Here is a 22695-nt window from a genome sequence, read left to right on the forward strand (position 1 = left end):
GGCAGGGTGAACAGGTACCTGGGCCCACAAGACAGCAGGTAGGCTAGGTGCACAGTGCAGAGAGAGAACAGATCAGCAGGGAAGAGGGCGGGTGAAGGCAGAAGCAAAGAGGAAGGTCTTAAGGTGCACAGGTTTCAGAGTGGCAGGGAGACTATTCCAGAGTGAGGCCACAGCCGAAGAGCGAGATCTATCCCCAGATCATTTCTTTGAGAAACGACTGACTCATAGGGAGTTAGAGGTAGAGGAGCGAAGAGCTCGAGAGGGGAGGTATTTGCAGAGGGAGAGCTGAAGGTATTTTGGACCCATGCCCCAGAAAGCCTTGAACAATGCAGAGGGTTTTGAAATTAATCCTTGCATCCACTGGGAGCCAAGAGAGATTTCAGAGCTAGATATGATCCCAGCGATTGAGGCCAAGGACAAGTCTTGCAGTCCCGTTCTGGATTAGTTGCAGAGGGCAAAGAGTAGAAGCAGGTAGATTTAGAAAGAGGCTGTTACAATACTCCAAGCTAGAGAGAACCAGAGCTTGGGAGATAGTGAGCTTCATGGGGAAGGAGAAGAAAGGCAGTGTACCTCTGAGGAAGTGTAGTAGGAAGTTTGCCTTTTTAGAGACAGATGTGAGCGGAGAAGTAAAGGGTGGAGTCAAAGATGACCCTGAGGTTCTTCGCCACACAGGTGGGGGTAGGAGGAGGGCCAAGGGAGCCCAGCCAGAGGGTGAAATGGAAAGGGGGGTAGAGGTCTGCCAATGAGGATTATCTCTGTCTTGCTGGCATTCAGACAGATTGTTGGCGGCACACCAAGCTTGAATGGCAGTTAGGCAATCAAAGATGAGAGAAGGAGAGGAGGTGGCCGAGGGCAGCCTGAAAATTAGTTGTCGTCGGCATAGCACAGGAAATTGGAGCGAAAAATGGCAATGTAGTGGGTGAGAGTTGCCAGGTATTGGTTGAAAAGCCAGGGCGAGAGGTTAGACTCCTGGGGAACACCACAGGTAGAGAGCGAAAGATGATAGGAAGGAACCAAGTTGGACCTGGGAGGGTCGATCAGAGAGGAAAGAGGTCAGCCAGGCTAGAGCCGGATCGGTGATGCCCAGGTTGTCATGGAGACAGTTGAGCAGGATGGTATGGATGAACGTGTTGAAGGCAGAAGAGAGATCGAGTAGGATGAGGACAGAGGGAATCTTAGAGTCAATGTTGGAGAGCAGATCTTCACGGATGATCAGGAGAGCAGTTTCTGTGCTTATGGCAGCTCTGAAGCCAGACTGGTGGTCGTGGAGACAGCAAACAGAGTCGGAATGAAGGTTAAGCTGAGAGATGGCCAGCTTTTCCAAGAGTTTGCCCAGAAAAGGACTAATGGAAATTGGGCGATAGTTAGCTGGACAAGAAGATCAGCTGTGGATTTCATGAGAGGATGCACAAGGGAGTGCTTCAGAGGTGAGGGAAAGTATCCTGAGCCAAAGGGGTGGTTGCAAAAATTGGCAAGGGCCGGAGCAAGGGTATCTAGGAGGTCCTTGATGGTTAAAGAGGAACAGTGATGAACCCGTTTTGACGAGCCTTTCATAGATCAGACTTGTCTAGCGACCTTGTTAGGCAATGTTTGACTGCAGTACCCTCAGGGACCACTACAAGCAACTATGACTACAGGTGTGAGCAAACCAATCTTTGGTATAAGTCTGTACTACACAGTTTTGGTAGCAGAGCTGAGCAGCCAGGCTCATCTCAAGAGGGGAACATTATGTTACACAGAGGTCTACTATCATAGGTGTCCAAATAAACTCTCACACTCAAGGTTTCTTGGTAAAACACTTATTAATTTATTAACCGTTCAATTATAAAACTTTCAATAGAAAGAGGCAATCATATAATCACACACAAATATGCTTCAATACTGTACACTAAGTTTCTGAATCAGATGAGAACCTTTTGGGATGGCCCACATACACAAAATAAAAATCAGTTAACTTTAGGAACAAGGGTTCTGGGGACATAAATATCTTAATGTTGGCATTTCAGAATACTTGTTCTAGAGGAGTAAAAGGCAAAGATTATTAGAACATAAAAGGTTACAATTATTCTTAGACAGTGTAGATATTTTGAGTTCACCAGAAGAGTCAGTTCAATTCAATAGGTTAGGCCAAAGTCAATGGACTAAAGTCTTGGATAGGACAAAGGAGTTCTGTTAAGTAGACAGCAAAGTCTCTGCACATGTTCTTAGGAGTAGTTTGTAGCAAGAAGAATCATATGTTGGGTCACAAGCCGATTAGGCCTTTGAGTTGCAAACGTTTCAAGCACTTTCACTGCTAGAGGCAAGTACTCAGTCTTATTTTACAGTACCTTCCAAATGTAGAAAAAGATGCAGTTGATGCCTTCTGTTCCTGGCGGTTCCTGCAGATCTCGCTGTTCCTGGGCCTCAGTCGTGGGGACAAGAGGAAGGACATCGGGGGACTCCTGCACTGCACTTGAACAGTCAAAAGCTCACAACTGGCAAACTTCAATTCCGGTGGTTGTAAGTAGAGCACACAAACGGGTGTCCCTGTCCCTGGTTATACGGTTTCCTGCAGCACTCTGAGGCAAATGCAACCAGCTCTGAGATATGTGTTGAGTTGATTGGGCCCACCAACTCAAAGGGAGAATTCGTCCTTGCAGGGCCTTCTCTGTCGAGGTGAACTTGGCGATTCAGACCTGCAGCAGGGCTTCACTGGCCAAACCAACGGTCCAGGAGTTGCAACAACTGTCTTTTTCAAGCTCGTCTTCAGTTCTTTTGTTCCAGGGGTCGACTCTGCCTTGCAAGCCAAGAGACTTGCCTTTTATTCAGTTCTCTCCAATTCATTCCAGCCTAGCTGTCACTCACCCAGCAGGGTGGCTGTCCTTGCGAGACAGTCAGCCAGCCAATCACCACAGAGTGCATTTGGGTCGCCTAGGAGACGAAGCACAGGGAGTGTCAAGCACCTCCCTCACTTCCTGCCCACCTCAGACACTCGGGCGCCAGAGGCAGTCTACAGTACTGAAGCCCACCAAAGGCGAATGAACAAAGGAATCAAATTAGGTTTGGCGCCCAGAGCAAAACTCTAGAAGGACCTTTCCACAAAGAAATGGCGAAAAAGGACGGGACCTGTTTTTACAGTGGGGCTCAGACGCCATGCTGAAAAACATGGCTCCCGTGATTTAATGCTACTGGTGTTCGCGGTCGTGTACAATCATGGGAGCTTGTTGTAAAACCACTGCCACCAGCCATTCTGAGAGGAAAGGGTAGCATTTGACTGCTGCATGAGTATCTAGACAAAGGGGATACTAAGTAACCCCTCCAGCATTCTATTGTAAGATAGGGTGTGCTGGGTCTAGGTATTGAAAAAGACTAGTAAAGTCAATTTCACTTTACTTACTCTGGGAAACAGTAGTTTATCCCAGAGAAGGTATTTAAACCTTGGGAAAGCCTAAAAAAGGTTTCCCTGCGCCAATGGACTGAGGGTGCTGTGTGACACATGAAAAGATGATGCCTATGGCGTTGTCCAAAACTCTATATCCAAAGGAAATAAACACAGAAAACAAACAGAAAAAGAAAGTTCAAAGTCCCAAAGTTTTGCAAAAGAGCTGGAGGGATCTAAGGAGGGAGGAATTAGCACATTTATGAAAATTCTCCCCAACACTGACACAGGGAAGTCTTTTAGATTTCCCAAGGTTTAAATAAATACCTTTCTCTTGGATTAACTACTGTTTCCAAGAACAGTAAAGTGAAATTGACTTTACTTTACATTGTAAATTTTTAGACCCAGCACACACTATCTTAAAATAGGGTGCTGGAGGTGTTACTTAGAAGCCCCTTTTTCTAGCTTCTCATGTAACATCTTTTATGTTTCCCTTTACACAATGGCTGGTGGCAGTGGTTACTTTTTACTACCGTGTTGTGTTTTTACCGCGGGCTGCGTTCGCAGCCACAGTAATGAACCCATGTGTGCCATTTTTGTAAAAATGGCCCCGGCTTTGTTTTTTCAGCGTTTCTTGTTGTTTTGGTCCTTCTTGAGATTTACTCTGCGCGCCCAATCAGGTTTGGTCCCTTTGTTAGTTTTGTCTTTGGCAGGCTTCATGAGTGAAACCCGCCTCTGGCTCCAGAGTGTCTGGTGGGGGCAGGAAGCGAAGGAGGTGCCTGAAACACCCTGTGCTTAGTCTCTGAGGAGACAGGAATGCACTCCTAGGTGATTGCCCGGCTGGCTGTCTGGCAAGGATAGCCACCCTGCTGGGTGACTGACAGCTAGGCTGGAATGAAAGGCAGAGAACTGTATAAAAGTTGAGTCTTTTGGCTTGGAAGGCAGAGTGGAAGAAGGAACCAAAGAAGAACTTGAAGCGGAAGCCTTCTGCAACTCCTGGACCGTTGGTTTGCCCGATGAAGCCATGCTGCAGGGCCGAAACGCCAAGTTCGCATCGACAGAGAAGCCCCTGCAACTCTCGCCCACTGCATTGCCACTCTATCCTCAAATTTCCAGTGCTACGCTGACTCATGTTCAGGCTGCCCTCAGCCATCTCCTCTCCCTCCCTCATCTCTGATTGCCTAACTGCCATTCGAGATTGGTGTGCCGCCAATGATCTTTGTCTGAATGCCAGCAAGACAGAGATCCTCCTCATCGGCAACCCTTCTCCATCCTTTCCCCTCTCGCTTGGCCCTCCTCCTATCCCGACCTGCTAGGCTAAGAACCTCTGGGTCATCTTTGACTCCACACTTTCCTTCTCCGCTCCCATCTCTGAGGTCTCTAAAAAGTCAAACTTCCTAATGCACCTCCTCAGAGGTACTCTTCCTTTCCTCTCCTTCCCCCAGAAGCTCACTGTCTCCCAAGCTCTGGTGCTCTCCAAGTTGGACTATTGCAACAGCCTCTTTCTAAATCCACCTGCCTCTCCCCTCTGCCCTCTGCAACTAAACCAGAACAGGACTGCAAGACGTGTCCTTGGCCTCAAGCCCTGGGATAGTATCTCTCCAGCTCTGAAATCTCTCCATTGGCTCCCAGTGGATGCAAGAATTAAATGTAAAACCCTCTGCATTGTCCACAAAGCTTTCTTGCGCCTGGGTCCAAAATACCTTCAGCTATTCCTCTGCAAATACCTCCACTCTCGAGCTCTTCGCTCCTCTACCTCCAACTCCCTCAGGGTCAGTCGTTTCTCAAAGAAACAAGCTGGGGGTAGATCTCCGTCTTTGGCCAGGGCCTCCCTCTGGAACAGCCTCCCTGCCACTCAAACTTGAGGAGAACCATCTCCGGTTCCGGAAGCACCTCAAGAGCTTCCTCTTTGCATCTGCCTTTGCGCCCCCTCTCCCTTGCTGATCTGCTCTCTTGGCACTGTGCAGCTGGCCACCCTCTGTCCCCTTGGCCCAGGTACCTGCTCACCTTGCCACCCTTCTGCACTGCCTCCTGGCCATACAGTACCCCACCCCACCCCACCCCCCATTCTTCTTTTATGCACTTATCAGACTTACCCGTTCTACTGCCGTAAACACAGCACTTGCCACTTGCTGGCTGAGCTACCCCAGTTTATTGCTCCACTATCTATATTATTTGTATTTATTATTTATCTGTTTATCCTCTGCTCCGCACTTCACACTCCCCCTTCCATGCACTTTTACCCTTTCCCTTGCAAGTTCTCCATGTCACACGGGCCTAGTAAGATCATTGTTTGTTCTCCCCTGTTCCCCTCCCTTGCCTTGTCGCACTCTGAAACACGTGTGTACGAGCGCAATACAAATAAAATATATCATAAGTACGACTTCTCCCCTTGAGTTGGTGGGACCAATCAACTCCAAAGTAAGCCACCTGGACATCCATCTCAGAGCTGGTTTAATTTCCACAGAGTTGCTGCTGGAAATCATATAGCCAGGCAGAGGAACACCAGATTGTGTGTGTTGCTTTTAAGATGGCCTAGAGCTTTTGGAAGATCCTCCAGACTCCCAGGAAGCAGGACTGACCAAAACTGAGCACCCTCAAAAGAGTGCGGGACCCCAGAAGCAAGGAAAATCCACCTCAACAGCCATGAACCGCAGTATTGCTATTTGCGGTAGAAGTGAGGAGCTGAAATCGAAACAGCCACTGAAAGTAAAGTTTGCGGGTTGCTAGTTTTGAGCATCCCAGTGCATTGCAGGAGTCCCCCAACGTCCTCTCTCTTGTCCCCACGTCTGAGGCCCAGAAAGATCTGCAGAGCTGCACAGGAACAGGAGTCATCTGCTGCATCTTTTCTTCATTTTAAAAAGGTACTGTACAAAGTCTAAGAGAACTTACCTCTTGCTGTAGAGTTGCTTGCATCTTCTACTACTCACAAGTCTAACAGCTTGTGGCCCTACATTGATTCCTCTTTTTCTTCAAAGACTTCTGAAACATTGTGCAAAGACTTTTCTACTTACCTTCAAAGAAGTGCTTCAGTCCATATAGACTCTTGCCTATTGACTTGGGCTTAGCCTGTTTTAACTGAACTACTCTTATTGGGGGGGGATGTGTTACGTTATGTTACTTGCATTTATATAGCGCCTTATGTATCATTGGTCAGACCTCAAAGCGCTGGTAGGTTGAACGCCCTCTGGAACCGCAGTTAAAGTCAGCAGAGACAGAATGTGGTAGGTGTGTGGGCGCACCAGATAGGCGTGCAGCTGGTGTGGTTGTTGCAGGTTAGCTGCTTCATAGCGGTAGGTGTGGTGCTGAGGAAATCAGTTGGATGTGTTCAGTCAGGAGGGTGGACACTCAGACTGAGTTCTGCTTGCGGCCTGAGGAGACGCCTAAGCTAGCCGGAATGTGCTCCGCTAGCTGTGTTTTATTAGGATGAGGTGTTCGTGGGGTCATGTTAGTATGAGAACAGGTAGGCCGAATGTCATAGCATAGCTGTGTTCTAGTTGAATGATGGTGTATAGGAGAGACTAAGCGTAGTAGTGTGATATGGTGGTTTATCAGTGAAGCACATGCAGCCAGGCATGAGAGCAGGACAGGGGGCGTACATAGCGGCATACGTATATAAAGCGACAGGATGAATAGGATAACATGGGGATAGAGGTACATAGCAGTCGTGCCATCCGGTTCCATCCACCCACTCAATCTTTTCCGTCCCCTCCGTTTGATTCGATCCTCCCACTCCATCCTTCCCATCTGTTCCGTCCCATTCATCCACTCGTTCCGTCCCATTCATCCACTCGTTCCGTCCCATTCATCCACTCGTTCCGTCCCATTCATCCCATTCATCCACTTGTTACGTTCGTTCGTTAGTTCCATCACATCCACTTAATTAGTTCTATTCAGTCCATCTGTTTTAGTTACACTAAAACGGATAGTGTATCTGTTCAATAGACTGCCTTTGCTCTTTGTTTTCTTTGTTCAGCAACTTTGGTTTATATTTGTTGTGGCTATTTATTCTGTTCGTTCTAAGCGTTGATTCTTTATTCCTTTTGCTGAGGAAGGATGGTATCCACTTGAGAGCATTTCCACAGATTCCTAGGGAGTGGAGGTGGTTGAGGAGGATTGAGTGGTTGATTGTGTCGAAGGCGGTGGATAGGTCTAGGAGGATTAGTGCAGTGCATCCCGCAGAGTCTGCAGTGTTTTTAAGGTCGTCTCAGATTGAGGTCACAGTGGTTTCGGTTCAGTGTCGAGGTCTGAAGCCTGATTGTGCAGGGTCTAGGAGATTGTTGGCTTCGACAAAGGCATTTAGTTGGGAGTATGAGGTTCGATCGATGAGTTTAGTGAGGAACCTGGTGTTTGAGATGGGGTGGTAGTATTTGGGGTCGAGGGAAGTTTTTTTTTTTTTACAAGAGGCTTGACATGAGCAGTTTTGAAGGAGTCTGGGAAAACTCCCGAGGAGAGGGAGTCGTTTATGATGGTTCTTGCATGCTCTCATGCGCAGGTAAATGCAAATTTTTCTTTGAGGGTTGAGCCGGGGCAGGAGTCTAGGGAGAGGAGATGGATGGTTTCCTGGCAGAGAGAAGTTTGAGAAATTGGTCTGATGATATTGGTGTGAACGAGTCGAAGGTGGGTTGCAGTGGCAGGAAGGGGGGGGGGGGGAAGGAGTGACAGGTAAGGTGAGTGGATTATGTGGGGGCGGACATGAGGGCCAGTTTGTTGTCTAGAGAATTTGTTCTTTCGAGAGCATTGGTGTAGAAGTGGAGAGAGACTGAGTAGCAGAGTGACTGCGATGGGGTCGAGTGGGTGGTGGTACAGGTTGGTTTGGTGAATTCATAGATTTTGTGGAATTCTTTGCTTGGGTTTTCACCGTTGAGAATTCAGGAGTTGTGGACTTTTTTTTGCTTTCCGGATTTTGGCTTTGTAGTGGCGATGGTGCCGGGCCATGGTTGATCCATTCAGGTGGGTTTTATCTTTCCCACATTTGCGTTCGTGGGATTTATACAGTTGTTTTGCAGTCTTCAGTTCTGGTGCAAACCATTTTGGAAAAGGGCCGCGGTGAGCGAAAGATTGCCAAGTGGAGGTGAGTAGGATTAATGAGATACTGAGCCAAAGGAGTCAGGGTTCATAGCGTGGGGAGGTTGGGGGGGAGGAGATTGAAGGAGTGCGTCGGCTAGGTCAGGGAGGATTTTTAGTTTCTTCCAGCATTTGCGTTGATTTGGGGGTTCTGGTTCGAGTATGGGATGGGAGGCGGGTGAGCGATTGGTGAAAGGCACAATGAAGTGATCAGATAATAGGTGTGAGGGGGTTTAGATGCATCATGTCGTGGGAGCTAAAGATGGCATCAAGGGTGTGTCCTTAAGAGTGAGTTGGGCCGTTTATGTGGAGGCGAAGGTTGAGCGCATCTAGGCAGTCGACCAGTGAGTGGGTCATAGGGTTGGTGGGAATGTCTAGCCAGATATTGAAATCTCCTAGAAGAGTGAGGGTGGGATGGTTTATTTGGAAAGTGGCTATCAAATCACAGAGGTTGCTTGAGAATTGTCTTTCGTAGCCAGGAGGTCTGGAGATTAGGAAGCTGTGGGAGAACGATGGGGGAGGGATAGTTTGACGAGAAGCGATTCGCAAAAAGGGATGGTTGTCTGGCAGTCGATGATTGAGGCGGAGAAGTGTGATTTGAAAACGATTGCTACTCCTCCTCCTCCTCCTCCTCCTCCTCCTCCTCCTCTATAGGGTCGGTTGAGTGGGATGAGCAAGTAGTCTGGGTGGGGAAGGCTTCATGGGCGATAGGGGCGAAGTCGTCAGAGAACCAGGTTTCCGTGATGAAGACTAGGTCTGGTTTGTCTGAGGTGAGACGGGCGGGCTGGTCGATGGTGGTTGGGAAGAGTAGGCGGGAGGAGGAGGAGGAGGAGGGTTTGGGCAGGGTGGGGTTGAATGGGTATGTGAGTTTGGTCAGATTGGAAGACAGTTGTGGCTTGGGATTCCAGGGTGAAGCGTAGGGGGTCAGGGGTTCCAGTTGTGGTTGGAGAAAATTAGAGGGAGAGGGGTTTGAAGCAGGGTGAGGAAGGGTGGAGGGTGGTGATGTTCGAGATTGATAGATTGAGGTGGTGGGTCGAGACAGGAGGGGGAGGAGTGATGGGAGATTTCTGGGTTATTATTGCAGTTGGTGTGTTTGAGAGGGTAGGGGGAGGTCGGAGGGTGATGGGGATGTGGCCACTGTTCTTGCCAGGGCAATATGTGCCATTTTTAGGAAGGGGAAGGTATGGTGTCGGTGGAGGGTTTTGGAAGGAGTTGATGCAGGGAAAGGGGAGGGGGTGGTGGTGGGGCTAGTTGCCTCTGGGAGGGCGGGTGGATGGTACGCTGGATTTTCCGGGGATGCGTGGGTGAAGGGGAAGGGAGGAGCTGGGGTCTTAGGATGGTCGGCTCGCCATCAGGCTCCTCTGGCTTGTTTGGATAGGGGGTGGGGTGAGGGTGGTCTGGTTTGGGATGGGAGGCTTCTTCAGGCTTGCGAGTTGGATAGGGAGTGGGATGAGAGTGAGGTGGAGGGAGATATAGTTGGGGTTAGGAGGGAAAGGGAATTAGGGGGAGGCCGCCAGAGTGAGGCTCTTTCTGTGGACCTCGCTGGGCCAGATGGATTCATTGTGTGGCTAGGGCGGAGTTAGGGCTTGGTTGGGCTTGGTTGTAAAGTCGGGATTCGACTGTACCACAGTGACGCTAGTTAGGCACACTTTCTAGATTCAACTATATTACAGTGATAGTATTAGGCACACTTTCTAAATTGAACTATACCACAGATACTTTGGCACAGTGAGGCTAATTAGGCACACTATCTTAATTCAATAATACCACAGTGATGCTATTAGGCACACTATGCGGGTTCAACTATACCACAGTTAGGCTATTGGGCACATTTCTAGCTTCTACTATACCACAGTGGTGATTTTAGGCACACTTTGTAGATTTAACTATACCACAGTGATATTAGGCACACTTTCAAAATTCAACTATGTCACAATTATGCTATTAGGTGCACTTTTCTAAGTTAAAACTTTGACACAGTCACGCTATTAGGCACACTATCTAATTCAGCTGTACCACAGTGATGTTATTAGGTAAAGTTTCTAAATTCAACCTCGGTACAGTGAGGCTAGATTAGGCACACTTCTAGATTATTTCTAATTTTAAACTTTAGCACAGTGATGAGCTTAGGTACACCATCAAATTCAGCTATACCACGTTTACGCTATTAGGCAGAGTTTCTAAATTCATTTTTGGCGCAGTGAGGCAGTTTAGGCACACTTTTTTAGTTTTTAGTTCAACTTGTACCTCAGCGATGGTATTAGGCACGCTTTCTAAATTCAACTATGCCACAGTGGTATTAGGCACATTTTCTTAATTCAACTATACCACAGTTACGCTATTAGGCAGACTTTCTAAATTCGACTTTTGTACAGTGAGGCTAATTAGGCACACTTTTAGTTCAACTATTGTTAGGAAAGATTTCATAATTGTGTGTAATTTTCCCTCCATGTGTCAACCCCCAAACTTTCTGCTGCTGTTTAGACATCATTGACTGACTTTGCCAGAGTGAAACAGCCTTCAGCTGCACTCCTCTAGGCTATTGCTCACTTTTTATGGGGAAACTGACATGCCCTTAAGACAGTCAGTACTGGGAGACTGTTTCCCCTTAGTCCTTTCCTCATGTTGCAACTTTTGTGCAACATGTAACAAGTGTGCAATATATTTTACCATACAGCACACTTGGGTCTATAGTCCTTTTCCTAAGGCCCTAGAAACTCTCACTGGACATTTTGTTAACTGTGCAGATGTTTCATGGACAGGACTGGTGGCAGCTATCTTTTTGCATTATTTTTAACCCTTTCCTACCATGTAACCGCGTTTGGCACGAATAGGTGGCCTGGCTCCAAAATGGCCATGCCATTAGGTTCTTTGTCCTGTCCTTTGGTCATCTTGCCCCTTCACCTTCCCCAGGTCGAGTCGACCCGGGTCAGTCCTTATTTGGTCATGCACTTTCCCGCGAATCCCACTGCTTTCGCGGACTTCTGCATGCCTTGTGTGTGTGCCTCCAGGATGTGGGCTGGAACGACTGGTTCCAATACACATCCTGGGTGCCATGAATGACTGAGACCACCGTGGTCCATGATTGGTCCACATATGGAGAGTGCGTTTGTGAGCAGATCTCCCATTCGGTCTTCTTCGTTTTGGCAGAAAGGGAACTTTGGGTGAGGGGAGGCCAAAATCACCCATCCCATGTCGATCTCGAGTTCTCACTGAACAAAAGGATAGGATCCAAGTAAGCTGCAAATACGAAGCTGAGTCGAGGAACCGCTGGTGACACGCTGGAAGGTTTGGTATCCTGAGCCCGCTGTCGTCCCGAGGGACCCCACTGCATCTGGTCGTCCTAGAAGGTCTGCGAAGACGCTTCGACCCATTGGAATAGTGGGACCAACTATTCTCGGCACCTTCATCAAACCCTGCAAGTAAGCTTTCTCGGAAGTGTCCCTGGGCCAACCAGTGGACTGACCAGCTTACCCAGTTGCTTTGCTCCGTCACCACCGCCGTTTCGAGGAGGCCCTCGAAACTTGATAACTGCTAGCTCTGTGTCCCCGGCACCCTCACACCAAATTTCATACACGTGGCGTTCCCAGGTCTGAAGTCAGACGAGTGCACCAGGACCAGAGTAAACGCAGTTACTGTGTTGCCCTGCCACGGCAACGTCCTCTGCAAGTCCGCTGCATTTCTGACCCTCTTGCCCCTGAAGCCTGCTCCAGTGAAACTGAGTCGATTCATCCACCCGGAGCTGAGAAATCGCCACTGTCCCGTTTGGGAATCATCGCTGTATCTCAGGAACTAAAAGGTGCAGAGACGTCCTTGTTGCCTCATTCAAACCTGCTAGCGAAGTGGACTGACCTGCCGAAGTTTGGGTCGGCTTGCGTCGGGGACCGGTGAGTACTCAATACCCCAACCGGTGGCCCCTAGCGCAAGGGCCCATTTTTACACACAGGGGGCCCTTCTCCTTTCAACTGCTATTGCAAAATAGTGACTCCATCCCAAACTCTCGAACTGCCTCTGGCTCCAAGTGGAGGTCCTTCTTGAATAGTGGGAACTGGTTCTGCATCGCCTCATCCACCTTCCCGAGCTGCTAGAGACCCCTGAAGAGACCCTGTTCTGCCCATTGGAACAACTGTGAGAGTTTGCATTGCAGGACTATTGAGCACAAGGCTCCTCTCTTCTTAGGGCTTGGACTGCCTCTTAGGTGTATTTCCGATGTCGAACTTGACTATCTACACTGCCCGTTTCCTTCCCCTCTAGGTTGTCGACATATTTCATGCATTTAACCCTTTAGACCCCAACGGTCTTGTATATATATTGTGTTGTGATGGTTTACCTAGTGTTACTGTGATTCTTTTGCCATGGTCTACGTTACAAAGGCCTTGTAATAAATGTGTCTATATTTTTAATATAACACCTATCTGGAGTAATTTTTAAGTGTCCTTGCTCTGTGTGCTCATTGAGGTCCTTCAGTCACCTTCACCCCTCCTGAGACTTAGTCTTGACTGCCTGCCATAGCTACCCTGATTGGCCTGGCTTGTCCAGAGGTTACCCTGTTCCAAGAAACTAGACTGGCCTTCTGAACCTCTGCCCCTCCACGTCAGAGTTCCGAAATCCATCTTAACTATACCACAGAGATATTAGGCACACTTTCTAAGTTCAATTATACCACAATTATGCTATTAGGCAGACTTTGTAAGATCACTTGTACCACAGTGAAGATATAAGGAACACTTTCTAAATTCAGCTATACCAACAGTGATATTAGGCACACTTCTGAATTCAACTAAACCACAGTTAAACAATTGGGCACACTTTCTAAGATCACCTGTACCACAGTGAGGCTAATTAGGTACGCTTTCTAACTTCAGCTTTGGCACAGTGAGGCCAACCAGGAATACTTTACAAATTCAACTCTGGCACAGTGAAGTTATTGGGAACACTTTTTTTTTTATATTTCTTTATTGAATTTTCATCAAATTACAACAAATTTGCATATTTCTAACAAGATTTTACAATAAACATGTAAATCCATACTTCTTGAACATCCACAATATAGATTTCAGGAATCAACCCCCCCCTTACGCGAAACGCAAAAGTAATCACCACCAAATACACTCCTTACCACCACAGACAAACATCAGACCACAAACAACAAGAGAAAAGAAGAGGGAGAAGATGGAGAAGAAAGAAAAAAGAAAGAAAAGAAAAACAAAAAAGAAAAAAAACTTTACTTGTTCCGTCCAATATCCCACTGCTTCATCCATAAAGGTCATCAAACGGTCCCCATAATGGAATAGGAACACTTTTTTTAAATCAGCTATACCACAGTTACGCAGATAGGCACACTTTCTAGTTTCAACTTTGCACAGTGACGCGATTAGGGTATACTCAATGATATTTGTATAGAATATTAGACGTGCTCAATTTTGTTGGGAGTACAGACTAGATGCAAGAATTTACAACAGTAGCGCTTGTAGGTTTGAGTGGTAGGGTTGTCTGGCGTGAAGTAATTGCTTCAGTCCTCACCCTTGCCACACTTACTTTTGGTTGGCGTCAGGCTACTGGCTTCTTGCTTCTCCTGCGGATACCTGCAGATATGATCTGGAGCCGCCCCTCTGGGAGCCGGCCTTATCCTTGGGGCTGCCAGGCAGAGGGCTGCCCTGGGAGGGCCGGTTAAGACCAGTAGGGAGAGTGATTTGGAGGAGGTGGGCGGGTCGGGAGGAAGGAGGAGGGTGCGGGTGGGATTGGGAAGCTGAGGGGTCTGGTAGGGTTCTCAGGGGCAACACAATATGGACAAAATTAGGACAAGGGAGCGGGCTGGGTGAAGCGGCTGCAGGGGCTGTTGCACGGGCTGGGGGATGTAAGAGAGCACAAACTAAACACAGGCAAGGCCTAGGAGGCAAATTCACGGGCAAACACTCACCTTGAGGGACCACCTGATCTGCTTACGAAATATTTGTGGTAGCATGTTTGCTCTAATCTTTTCCTTGTTGCTTGCTCTTAACTAATTCTGAATGCCAACAGTAATACATTAATGTCAACAGCAACCTAGCAATTGAAGTCACCTGTGGGTGTAGGTCTCTGCTGTATGCCATCCCAAATGGGTATTTACTGATTCTGAACTAAGAGATTGTATCATTTTGAAGTATATTTCCGTGGTGTTTGATAGAGCTCCCTTCTGAAGAAGGCTTATATTAACTGACTGGTAAATGTCATCAAGAAACCCTGCGTGTGTCTACTTGAATACTTGTCACTGTGAACCTCTGTGTAACTACCCTACAGCTCACATTGACCCCTCTTGAGATAAGCCTGGCTACTCGTCCAAACTACCAAACTGTGTAGTACAGTCTTACATCAAAGGTTAGGTTACTACTGCCAGGAGGTCAGGGTTGTTGTAGTGCACCTTAAGGGTACTGCAAACAATCTTGCCTAACACTGGCTCTAGAAAGTTACAATGTACAGCAAAGTCAATTTCACTTTACTGCTCTTGGAAACAGTAGTTAATCCAAGAGTCCGGTATTTAAACCTTGGGAAATCTAAAATACTTCCGTGTCACTGCACTAAAGGTGCAGTGTGACAATGCAAAAAGATGCCTATGGAGTTTGTCAGACTCCAATAAATCAAAAGAAACACAGAAAACAGTTAGAATTAAAAAGTACAAATCCCCAAAGTTCAGCAAAAGAGCTGGGGGTCTCTAAGGCAGAGAGGAATTAGCACATTTCTGAGAATTCTCCCCAACAGCCCCTGACCCCTCATCTCTCCTGAGATGAAGCCTTGATCAATCTCCACACTTACCTTGATCGGGTTTGGCTAAGCTCTCCGAGTGCCCCAATTCACAACTAGGTTGAAGTCCTGAAATCTGTCCACCATGCCAGATCCATTTTAATATTACATGCCTGGCAATCGAATTTACAAACCTAATATTTAATAGCTTAATGATTGGTTTAAACCATAATATTGTATAAATACATTTTTCTATGAAGGCAATGAAGAAAGTGGGCAGAACAAAGGATGCCTGAACTGAAGTCGATTCCAGCGGGAAGGTTACCTGAAGTGGATGAAGTTTCAAGCACATTATATCTTCTTCAGCACCACAGACGGCTGAAAATTCTACCAAGGGATCCTGGATACGGCGAGCAATGGAGACAGCTTGGCGCAATATTGGTGGGTAATCCCGGAACTCAGTCTGAGAAGAGAGAAAAGGAGAAAGGCCACTTAGGCACATGCAATGTCAGACACACGTTCAAACTCTAGCAGAAGTTGAATTGCAAGTGAAAAACAGTAAGATCTGTTGGTGTCCATTCAAAATAAGCTTACAAAATGTGTATACCTCTGCAACTAATATGGGATTTCCATGTCTCCAATACTGCCAAACTAAAGGTGAGTGTGCCCACCCTTCACCACTTGAGGTTCAACATGGAATGACAGGTAGATAATTGCACTTTATCTCTACAAAGATGTACAGTGTCAATTAATACAGATGCCCAATCTAGTGACTACCACTCGTAGTGGCACACAACTCCGATACATGCAATACAAATACACACATAATGGTGTTAGGAAAGATTTTCTTTTAGCAACTTTCTGTTAAGATGGATTTCTAGAATCTAGCCTGGAGGACGGATTTTAGGAGGCCACCCTAGTTATAATGAACAGGGAACTCATAGGTTTGTCAAAACCCAATCAAGGTGCGTTAATGAGCATTCAAGGCTTATCATGAGAGAATGAGTGAAGTTAGGGGCCCTCAATGAGTCCACACAGCACGGAATACAATTTAATTCAGACATACTTGTATAAATATATTATAGGCGTTCTGAACACACTGGAAAATGAATCTAACAGGTGGTATAATTGCACAACACTGACATGTATTTTGGTCAAGCCTAGGGTTGAGCGATATCTCATGCCATGTAGACCTTAGGCATGCTGACATGTACATAATGAATTGCATTGCAAAATACTAATTCAGTGAACTTATATTAGCAGTAATGAATAGAGTTCCCCATTCAGTTTGAAGTCTGGGCTGTGCAACAGACTATTTGTTTGGGAAAACACAGACACTACAATAACCATGGTCTTGGAAGTGTGCCAATTTCCCCACTTGTTATGATAAATAAAAACGGAATGGTCCCGTAAAACATGCGTTACTTACCGTAATAGCATTCCTGATTGTATCTGCTTAGATTCACATGCTGTGCATATAGTCCGACATCTAGTGGTAACCGCAGAGTATTGCATCTGGTCTTTCAAGGATCGAAACAGGACGTCGGCAAAGGCGTGTCTAACACTATCCCTAATGTGACATGTAGTGTACCCTGAAATCCTCACGCGTCGAGGTCCCTCGGATTGTATTTTTCTGCCGTAAGGGAGCCTTATGACTATCGTGAGTGAGTACAGAAAAGAGAGAACATAGTAAGACGTCTACGTTCTTTCCATCCGAGCGGGGAGAAAGGGTGGGCGCATGTGAATCTAAGCAGATACAATCATCAGAAATGCTATTACAGTAAGTAATGCATGTCTTCTGATGCTTGTGAATCTGCTTAGAATCTCATGCTGTGCATAGACTAGCGAGCAGTTCCCTGAGCTGGAGGTGGTATGTGAGAAGGAACAGTAGTGAAAAGATGTCTTAGTACTGCTTGTCCCACCTGAGAATCAGACCTAGAGTGATCTAGGCAATAGTGTTTTGTAAAGGTGTGTACAGAACACTAGGTTGCCGCTTTGCAAATGTACTCGAGGGGAACATTTGCAATGATACTATGGAAGTCCTAGTGCCTCGTGTAGAGTGGGCTCTAGGCTTGAAAGGCAGTTCTATCTAGGCAAGAGTCTAACAGTGTAGTGTGATGCAGTTGACAATCCACTTTGAGATGGCCGATTTAGAGACAGGGTCCCCTTTCTACCAGCTGCCACTGAAACGAAAAACTGGTTTATTTTCCTTGGTGGTTTTGTTTTTTTCCAGATAGTACATGACTTCCCTGTGAACATCCAGTGTGTGTAGGCTTCTTTCTGCCACTTTGGTGGGTTTTTGGAAATACTTAGGCAGTTCTATAGACTGGTTCACATGAAACTTTGAAATTAATTTAGGTGCAAAGTGTTGGGTAAGATTTGCACAAAACTGGTAAATATTCCTGACCTAGGTCAACCCCATAAGTTTTTGCTTTATTAGTGGGATATTTTTCCATAATACCTCAGTGAGTGGGAAACTTTTTTCACACTCACATAATCTTGAACTCTTTTAAGGGTGTAATTTTTAAGACTCTCCATAGTGTCTTTTTAAAGTTATCCTCTTTAACAATTTATTAGCAATAAGTGCCTGTTGCTGGGATGCTAGGGGCTCCACTTTTAACTTTCTTGTGCTAACCTTGAGTGAACTACAGTTCCCAAGGGTAGAAAGGATCTTTGGATTCCTTTTACATTTTATTCTGTGAAACCAGCACACCCCACCTTATGTTGGGTGCTGGGGAGATGCAATGTATCCCCTTTCGCACTAAAACTAACAATTCTGTTACAGTGAAAAGCTTACCTTCAATGGTTGGTGGCAGTGATACCTTGTATTAATTTGGTGCACCTTTACCGCGGGCTGTGTTCACAGCTGCAGTAAAGGGGCCAAAGGGTGCCCATTTTTACCAAAATGGCCCGGTCTTCTTTTTTCACCATTTTAGTGTTTGACATTTCCCATTCGTTCCCCTGATATCCAGGGTGGGAAATTCCTGTGTGAGATTTTTGTCTTTGGCGGCAGTCCCCTGGACTCCAGTCAGTCTGTGAGAGCAGTAAGTGAGGGAGGAGTCCAAAACTCCCCAGCCCTTTGTCTTACACCTTGCTTGAATGGGGACAAATCCCAGTGGGGGGGCTGGCTGTCCTGATTGGAAAACCAGACCGCCCCTTCTTGTAAAATGCGGGGAGAGAATGTAGAGGTTGTGCTGTAATTCCTGATAAATTCTTCAAACCTGGAAGCTGAAGACATGTCGACCACTGGAACCGAAACCGAAGAGGAAGATGTAGGAAAAGCGGCTGAGACGATTTCCAGCGACCAGAGGGCCTGCTGTGTGACCAGAGACTTCTGTTGCCCTTCCTTCAGATCGACCTGGGGCCTCTGAAAACTATGACCCCGACACAGAGCCTGGCGAGACCCAAGCGCCTCAAGACCACCTGCATTTGGAGCCATCCGACGTGTTGCTGCGACCTTGTGTTGTTGCAATACCCCAATACCCTGGGACTCAAGCCATCGTGCAGTGCACGGTCTTCCAAATCTGGCTGAAACTTCGTGGGCATCCAAGTGGATCTCCAGAGACCCGAATCGAGTCCGAAAAGTCCCCTCGCCAGAGTGCAGGACCTTTAAAATGACGAGAATTCAACTGCGATTTTTTGTCTTCTGTACCCCTTGAAAAAGCACCAAATCTGCAGAACGGCATTCAGCCGTGAGGGACACCTTGCCTAGATCCTTCTTCATCAATCCCTGCAACAAAGTTCCTTCTGAGGTCCTGTTTTCAGTCTCCATGACAAGGAATCCACTGACCGGGTATTTGGCTGCAGACCCTGAAGTTCTCCTGCTGCAAAATCATCTCCAATGCTGAGGTACTGTGTTGGCTTGGGTTTGTACTTACCTTAAACCTGTAAGGATTTCTGTGTAGCTGTGGGTCGTTTTCTGTGATGGCGAGGCCTCTCATCCAATGCACCCAGTCCCACTGCTAGAATCCTGCTAGGGTGTCTTCTGCAAAGCCACTGGACACTCTAAAGTAAAGTACTCACCTGTTGGCCCAGTTTTCCTAAGGAACTCTGACCTTTGCTACTAAAGGACCTATTCTGACACTGCCTGTTGGTCACTAGTCCTAGTGACCCCCCTTCTGCCACTGAGAACACTTATGCTCCAAGAATAAGGGAAACACTTTCAAGGGATTGGGAATTCTGCCTAGAAAAGAAAATAAGTGTTTAAAGGTTACTTACTTGTGAAGAGTTGGTTGGTAACTTTCATTCTAAGAGTGAACAGTTACAAAAGTTATTACCAATCTTGAATGTGTGATGCCTTATTCATAAAAGTATGGTTAACTTCTTTTCTTCCTCAGCAACTGTTTTGCCAGTCTAATAGAAAGTAGATGTGAAGGTATTTTACTCTCCTGTGATTAGGTTGTGCCTCATCCCAAAAGTAAAGTTTTGCTATTATCAGAATAGTCCTTTGAGGATAACTGTATGAGTGTCTCTCAACTGGGTCTTGCTTCCCCTGACTTGCTGCTATCCTGTCCTTAAGTCTGCATTAGGTTTTTGCCTACTTAGAATAACTGAGTCATTCAGTAAAGTGTGACATTGGGTTTTACATTCCCCTTCATGGTGAGGTTAAACAAATATGTGGGCTTTACTTATCTTGTGTTAGCTGTGTGCCATCCAAAAATAAGTTACACAAGTTACTGCTTGCCTCAAAGGGGGGTTCCTGATTTCAAAAGCACCTATAATTGTATATTACATCCTTAGGTTTTACTCACCTAGTATAACTGTTATCACAAAAGTAGTTCTAGGTTTTTACTGCACCTAGAATAAGTGTTCCACTATTTACCAAAAGTATATTGTCCAGTTTACTGATTAGGTAATTTGTACTGAGAACCCTTATACAACTGGAAGAGTCTACTGCCCTTGCATTACTGAATGTAATTGTAAAATGTAACCATTTTTTACTCCTCAATAATAGGCTTGACCTACACTGAATGTGTATAACAAGATTTTGACTTCACTAGAACTACTGTTAGGTTTTTCAAATAAGGTATATACTTGGGTCTGTACTTTCTAGTATAGTGTGTTTTCATACTGTGATTTCATATAATGTTTTAGTGCTTACTGTTAGGGAGAATGCTCATAAATGTGCCAATTGCTCCCACCTTAGAGCCCTCCAGCTCTTTTGCTAAACTTTGGGACTTTGAACTTTTCAAATCAATGTGTTTTCTGTCGGTTTTCTTTGGTTATGGAGTTTAAACAACTCCATAGGCATCATCTTTTAATTTGTGTGTCACAGCACCCTCCGTGCATTGGCACAGGGAAGCCTTTCAGACTTTCCCAAGGTTTAAATACCTTCTCTGCGATAAACTACTGTTTCCCAGAGTAAGTAAAGTGAAATTGACTTTGCTAGACTTTTACATTCCTAGACCCAGCACACCCCATTTTACAATCGCTTACTTAGTATACCTTGTGTCTAGATACTCATGTAGCAGTCAAATGCTACCCTTTCCACTCAGAATGGCTGGTGGCAGTGGTTTTACAACGAACTACCATGATTTTTCCCCGACTGCAAACTATCCGTAGCTCCATTAACGTTAAATCGCGGCAGCCATGTTTTTCAAGATGGCGTCTGAGCCCCCTTTGTAAAAACAGGACCCGGTCTTTTTTCGACATTTCTTTTTGGAAAGGTCCTTCTAGAGTTTGTCTCTGTGCGCTAAACCTAGTTTGGTCCCTTTGTCCCATCGCCTTTGGCGGGCTTCAGGAGTGAAGACCGCCTCTAGCGCCAGAGTGTCTGGGGTGGGCAGGAAGTTAGGGAGGTGCCCGAAACTCCCTGTGCTTAGTCTACTAGGAGACCCAAATGCACTCTGTGGTGATTGGCTGGCTGACTGTCCAGCAAGGACAGCCACCTTGCTGGGTAGAGTGGCAGCTAGACTGGAATGAATGTGAGAGAAATGAATAAAAGGAGAGTCTCTTGGCTTGGAAGGCAGAGTCGACCACTGGAACGAAAGAACCTAAGTCGAGCTGGAAGAGGACAGCTGCCGCTATTCCTGGACCGTTGGTTTGCCCGGTGAAGCCCTGCTGCAGGTCCCAATCGCCAAGTTCATCTCGACAGAGAAGCCCTGCAAGGACAACTTCTCCCTTTGAGTTTGTGGGACCAATCAACTAGACAGTAAGCCACCTGGATACCAATCTCGGAGCTGGTTGCATTTTCCTCAGAGTGCTGCAGGAAACCAAATAACCAGGGAGAGGGACACAAACTTGTGTGCTTTACTTAGAGCTGCCGGAATCGAAGATTGCCAGTTGCCATTTTTTGAGCAGTCCCAGTGCAGGAGTCCCCCGACGTCCTCCCTCTTGTCCCCAAGACTGAGGCCCAGGAACAGCGGTATTTGCAGGAACCGCCAGGAACAGAAGTCATCAGCTGCATCTTTTTCGTCATTGTAAGGTACTGTGAGATCAGACAGAGTACTTACCTCACGCGGTGAAAGTGCTTGAAACTTTCTCAACTCGCAGGCTTAATCACCTTATGACCCAACATATGATGATTCTTTTTACAAACTACTTCTAAGAACGTGTGCAGAGTCTTTTCTGTTGAACTACCAGAACTGCTTTGTCCTACCCAAGACTTTAGTCCATTGACTTGACTCTTCTGGTGAACTCAACATATCTACAGTGTCTAAGAATAATTGTAACCTTTCATGTTCTAATAACCTTTGCCCTTTACTCCTCTTGAAAAGTATTCTGAAATAGTATTGAAGTATGTGTGTTTGTGTTATATAACTGCCTCCTTCTTATGAATGTTTTATAACTGACAAATTCATACGTATTTATCAAAGAAACCTTGAGTGTAAGAGTTTATTTGAACACTTGTGATTGTAGACCTCTGTTTAACATTACTGCTCACATTCCCCTCTTGAAATGAGCCAGGCTGCTCAGCTCTGCTACCAAAATTGTGTAGTACAGACTTATACCAAAGGTTGGTTTGCTTACACCTGTAGTCATAGTTGTGTGTAGTGGTCCCAAAAGGGTACTGCATACAAACTATGCCTAACACTTACTAACCCCTAGATTTATCTGGGCCTACTGTATTTAAATACATCCTTTAATTTCACAATACAAAGTGTTTCTTTGGATCATATGTATTACAATTTTGCTTGTACAGAATTCTACAGCCCTCTCCCCCTCCTAAGATAAGCCTGGCTGCTCTTTCTACGCTACCATGAACTCAGGTGGTACAGCCTTATAGTAAGAGTGGAGTGTCTTGTACTGCCTCAGTTGAATGGTTTTACAAAGCCCTTAGTTTGACTTCAGAAAAACTGTCCCAACACAAACCGTGGGTGAGTGCACAGAACCACCTCATCTCTGAATTGTGACAAAAGGGTCTAAAATAGAAAGGGCCTGTAGTTCACAGACTCTCCATATAAAAGTGACTGCCACTAGGAAGGCGGTCTTGTAAGTGAGTGCTTTGAGATTTGCTTTTTGCAAAGGTTCAAAGGGAGACCCCATAAGTCTGGTTAGTACCACATTTAGGTCCCAACTGGGAACCGGGTTGGAAATGGGAGCATACATTCTCT

General features: G+C 46.2%; 1 protein-coding gene across 3 annotated transcripts in view; it reads right to left on the reverse strand.

The window, feature by feature from the left end:
- SUPT6H (SPT6 homolog, histone chaperone and transcription elongation factor) overlaps window positions 1-22695 on the reverse strand; it is a 1195112-nt gene that overhangs the window by 619072 nt on the left and 553345 nt on the right. For all 3 annotated transcript variants that reach the window (XM_069615328.1, XM_069615329.1, XM_069615330.1), the window contains one exon: window positions 15471-15608. In XM_069615328.1, the coding sequence (XP_069471429.1) occupies window positions 15471-15608 (138 nt within the window). The remainder of the gene's footprint in view (window positions 1-15470; window positions 15609-22695) is intronic.

Source organism: Ambystoma mexicanum, chromosome 9, assembly GCF_040938575.1.
Source record: "Ambystoma mexicanum isolate Mex_15411 chromosome 9, UKY_AmexF1_1, whole genome shotgun sequence".
Classification (NCBI taxonomy): Eukaryota; Metazoa; Chordata; class Amphibia; order Caudata; family Ambystomatidae; genus Ambystoma; species Ambystoma mexicanum.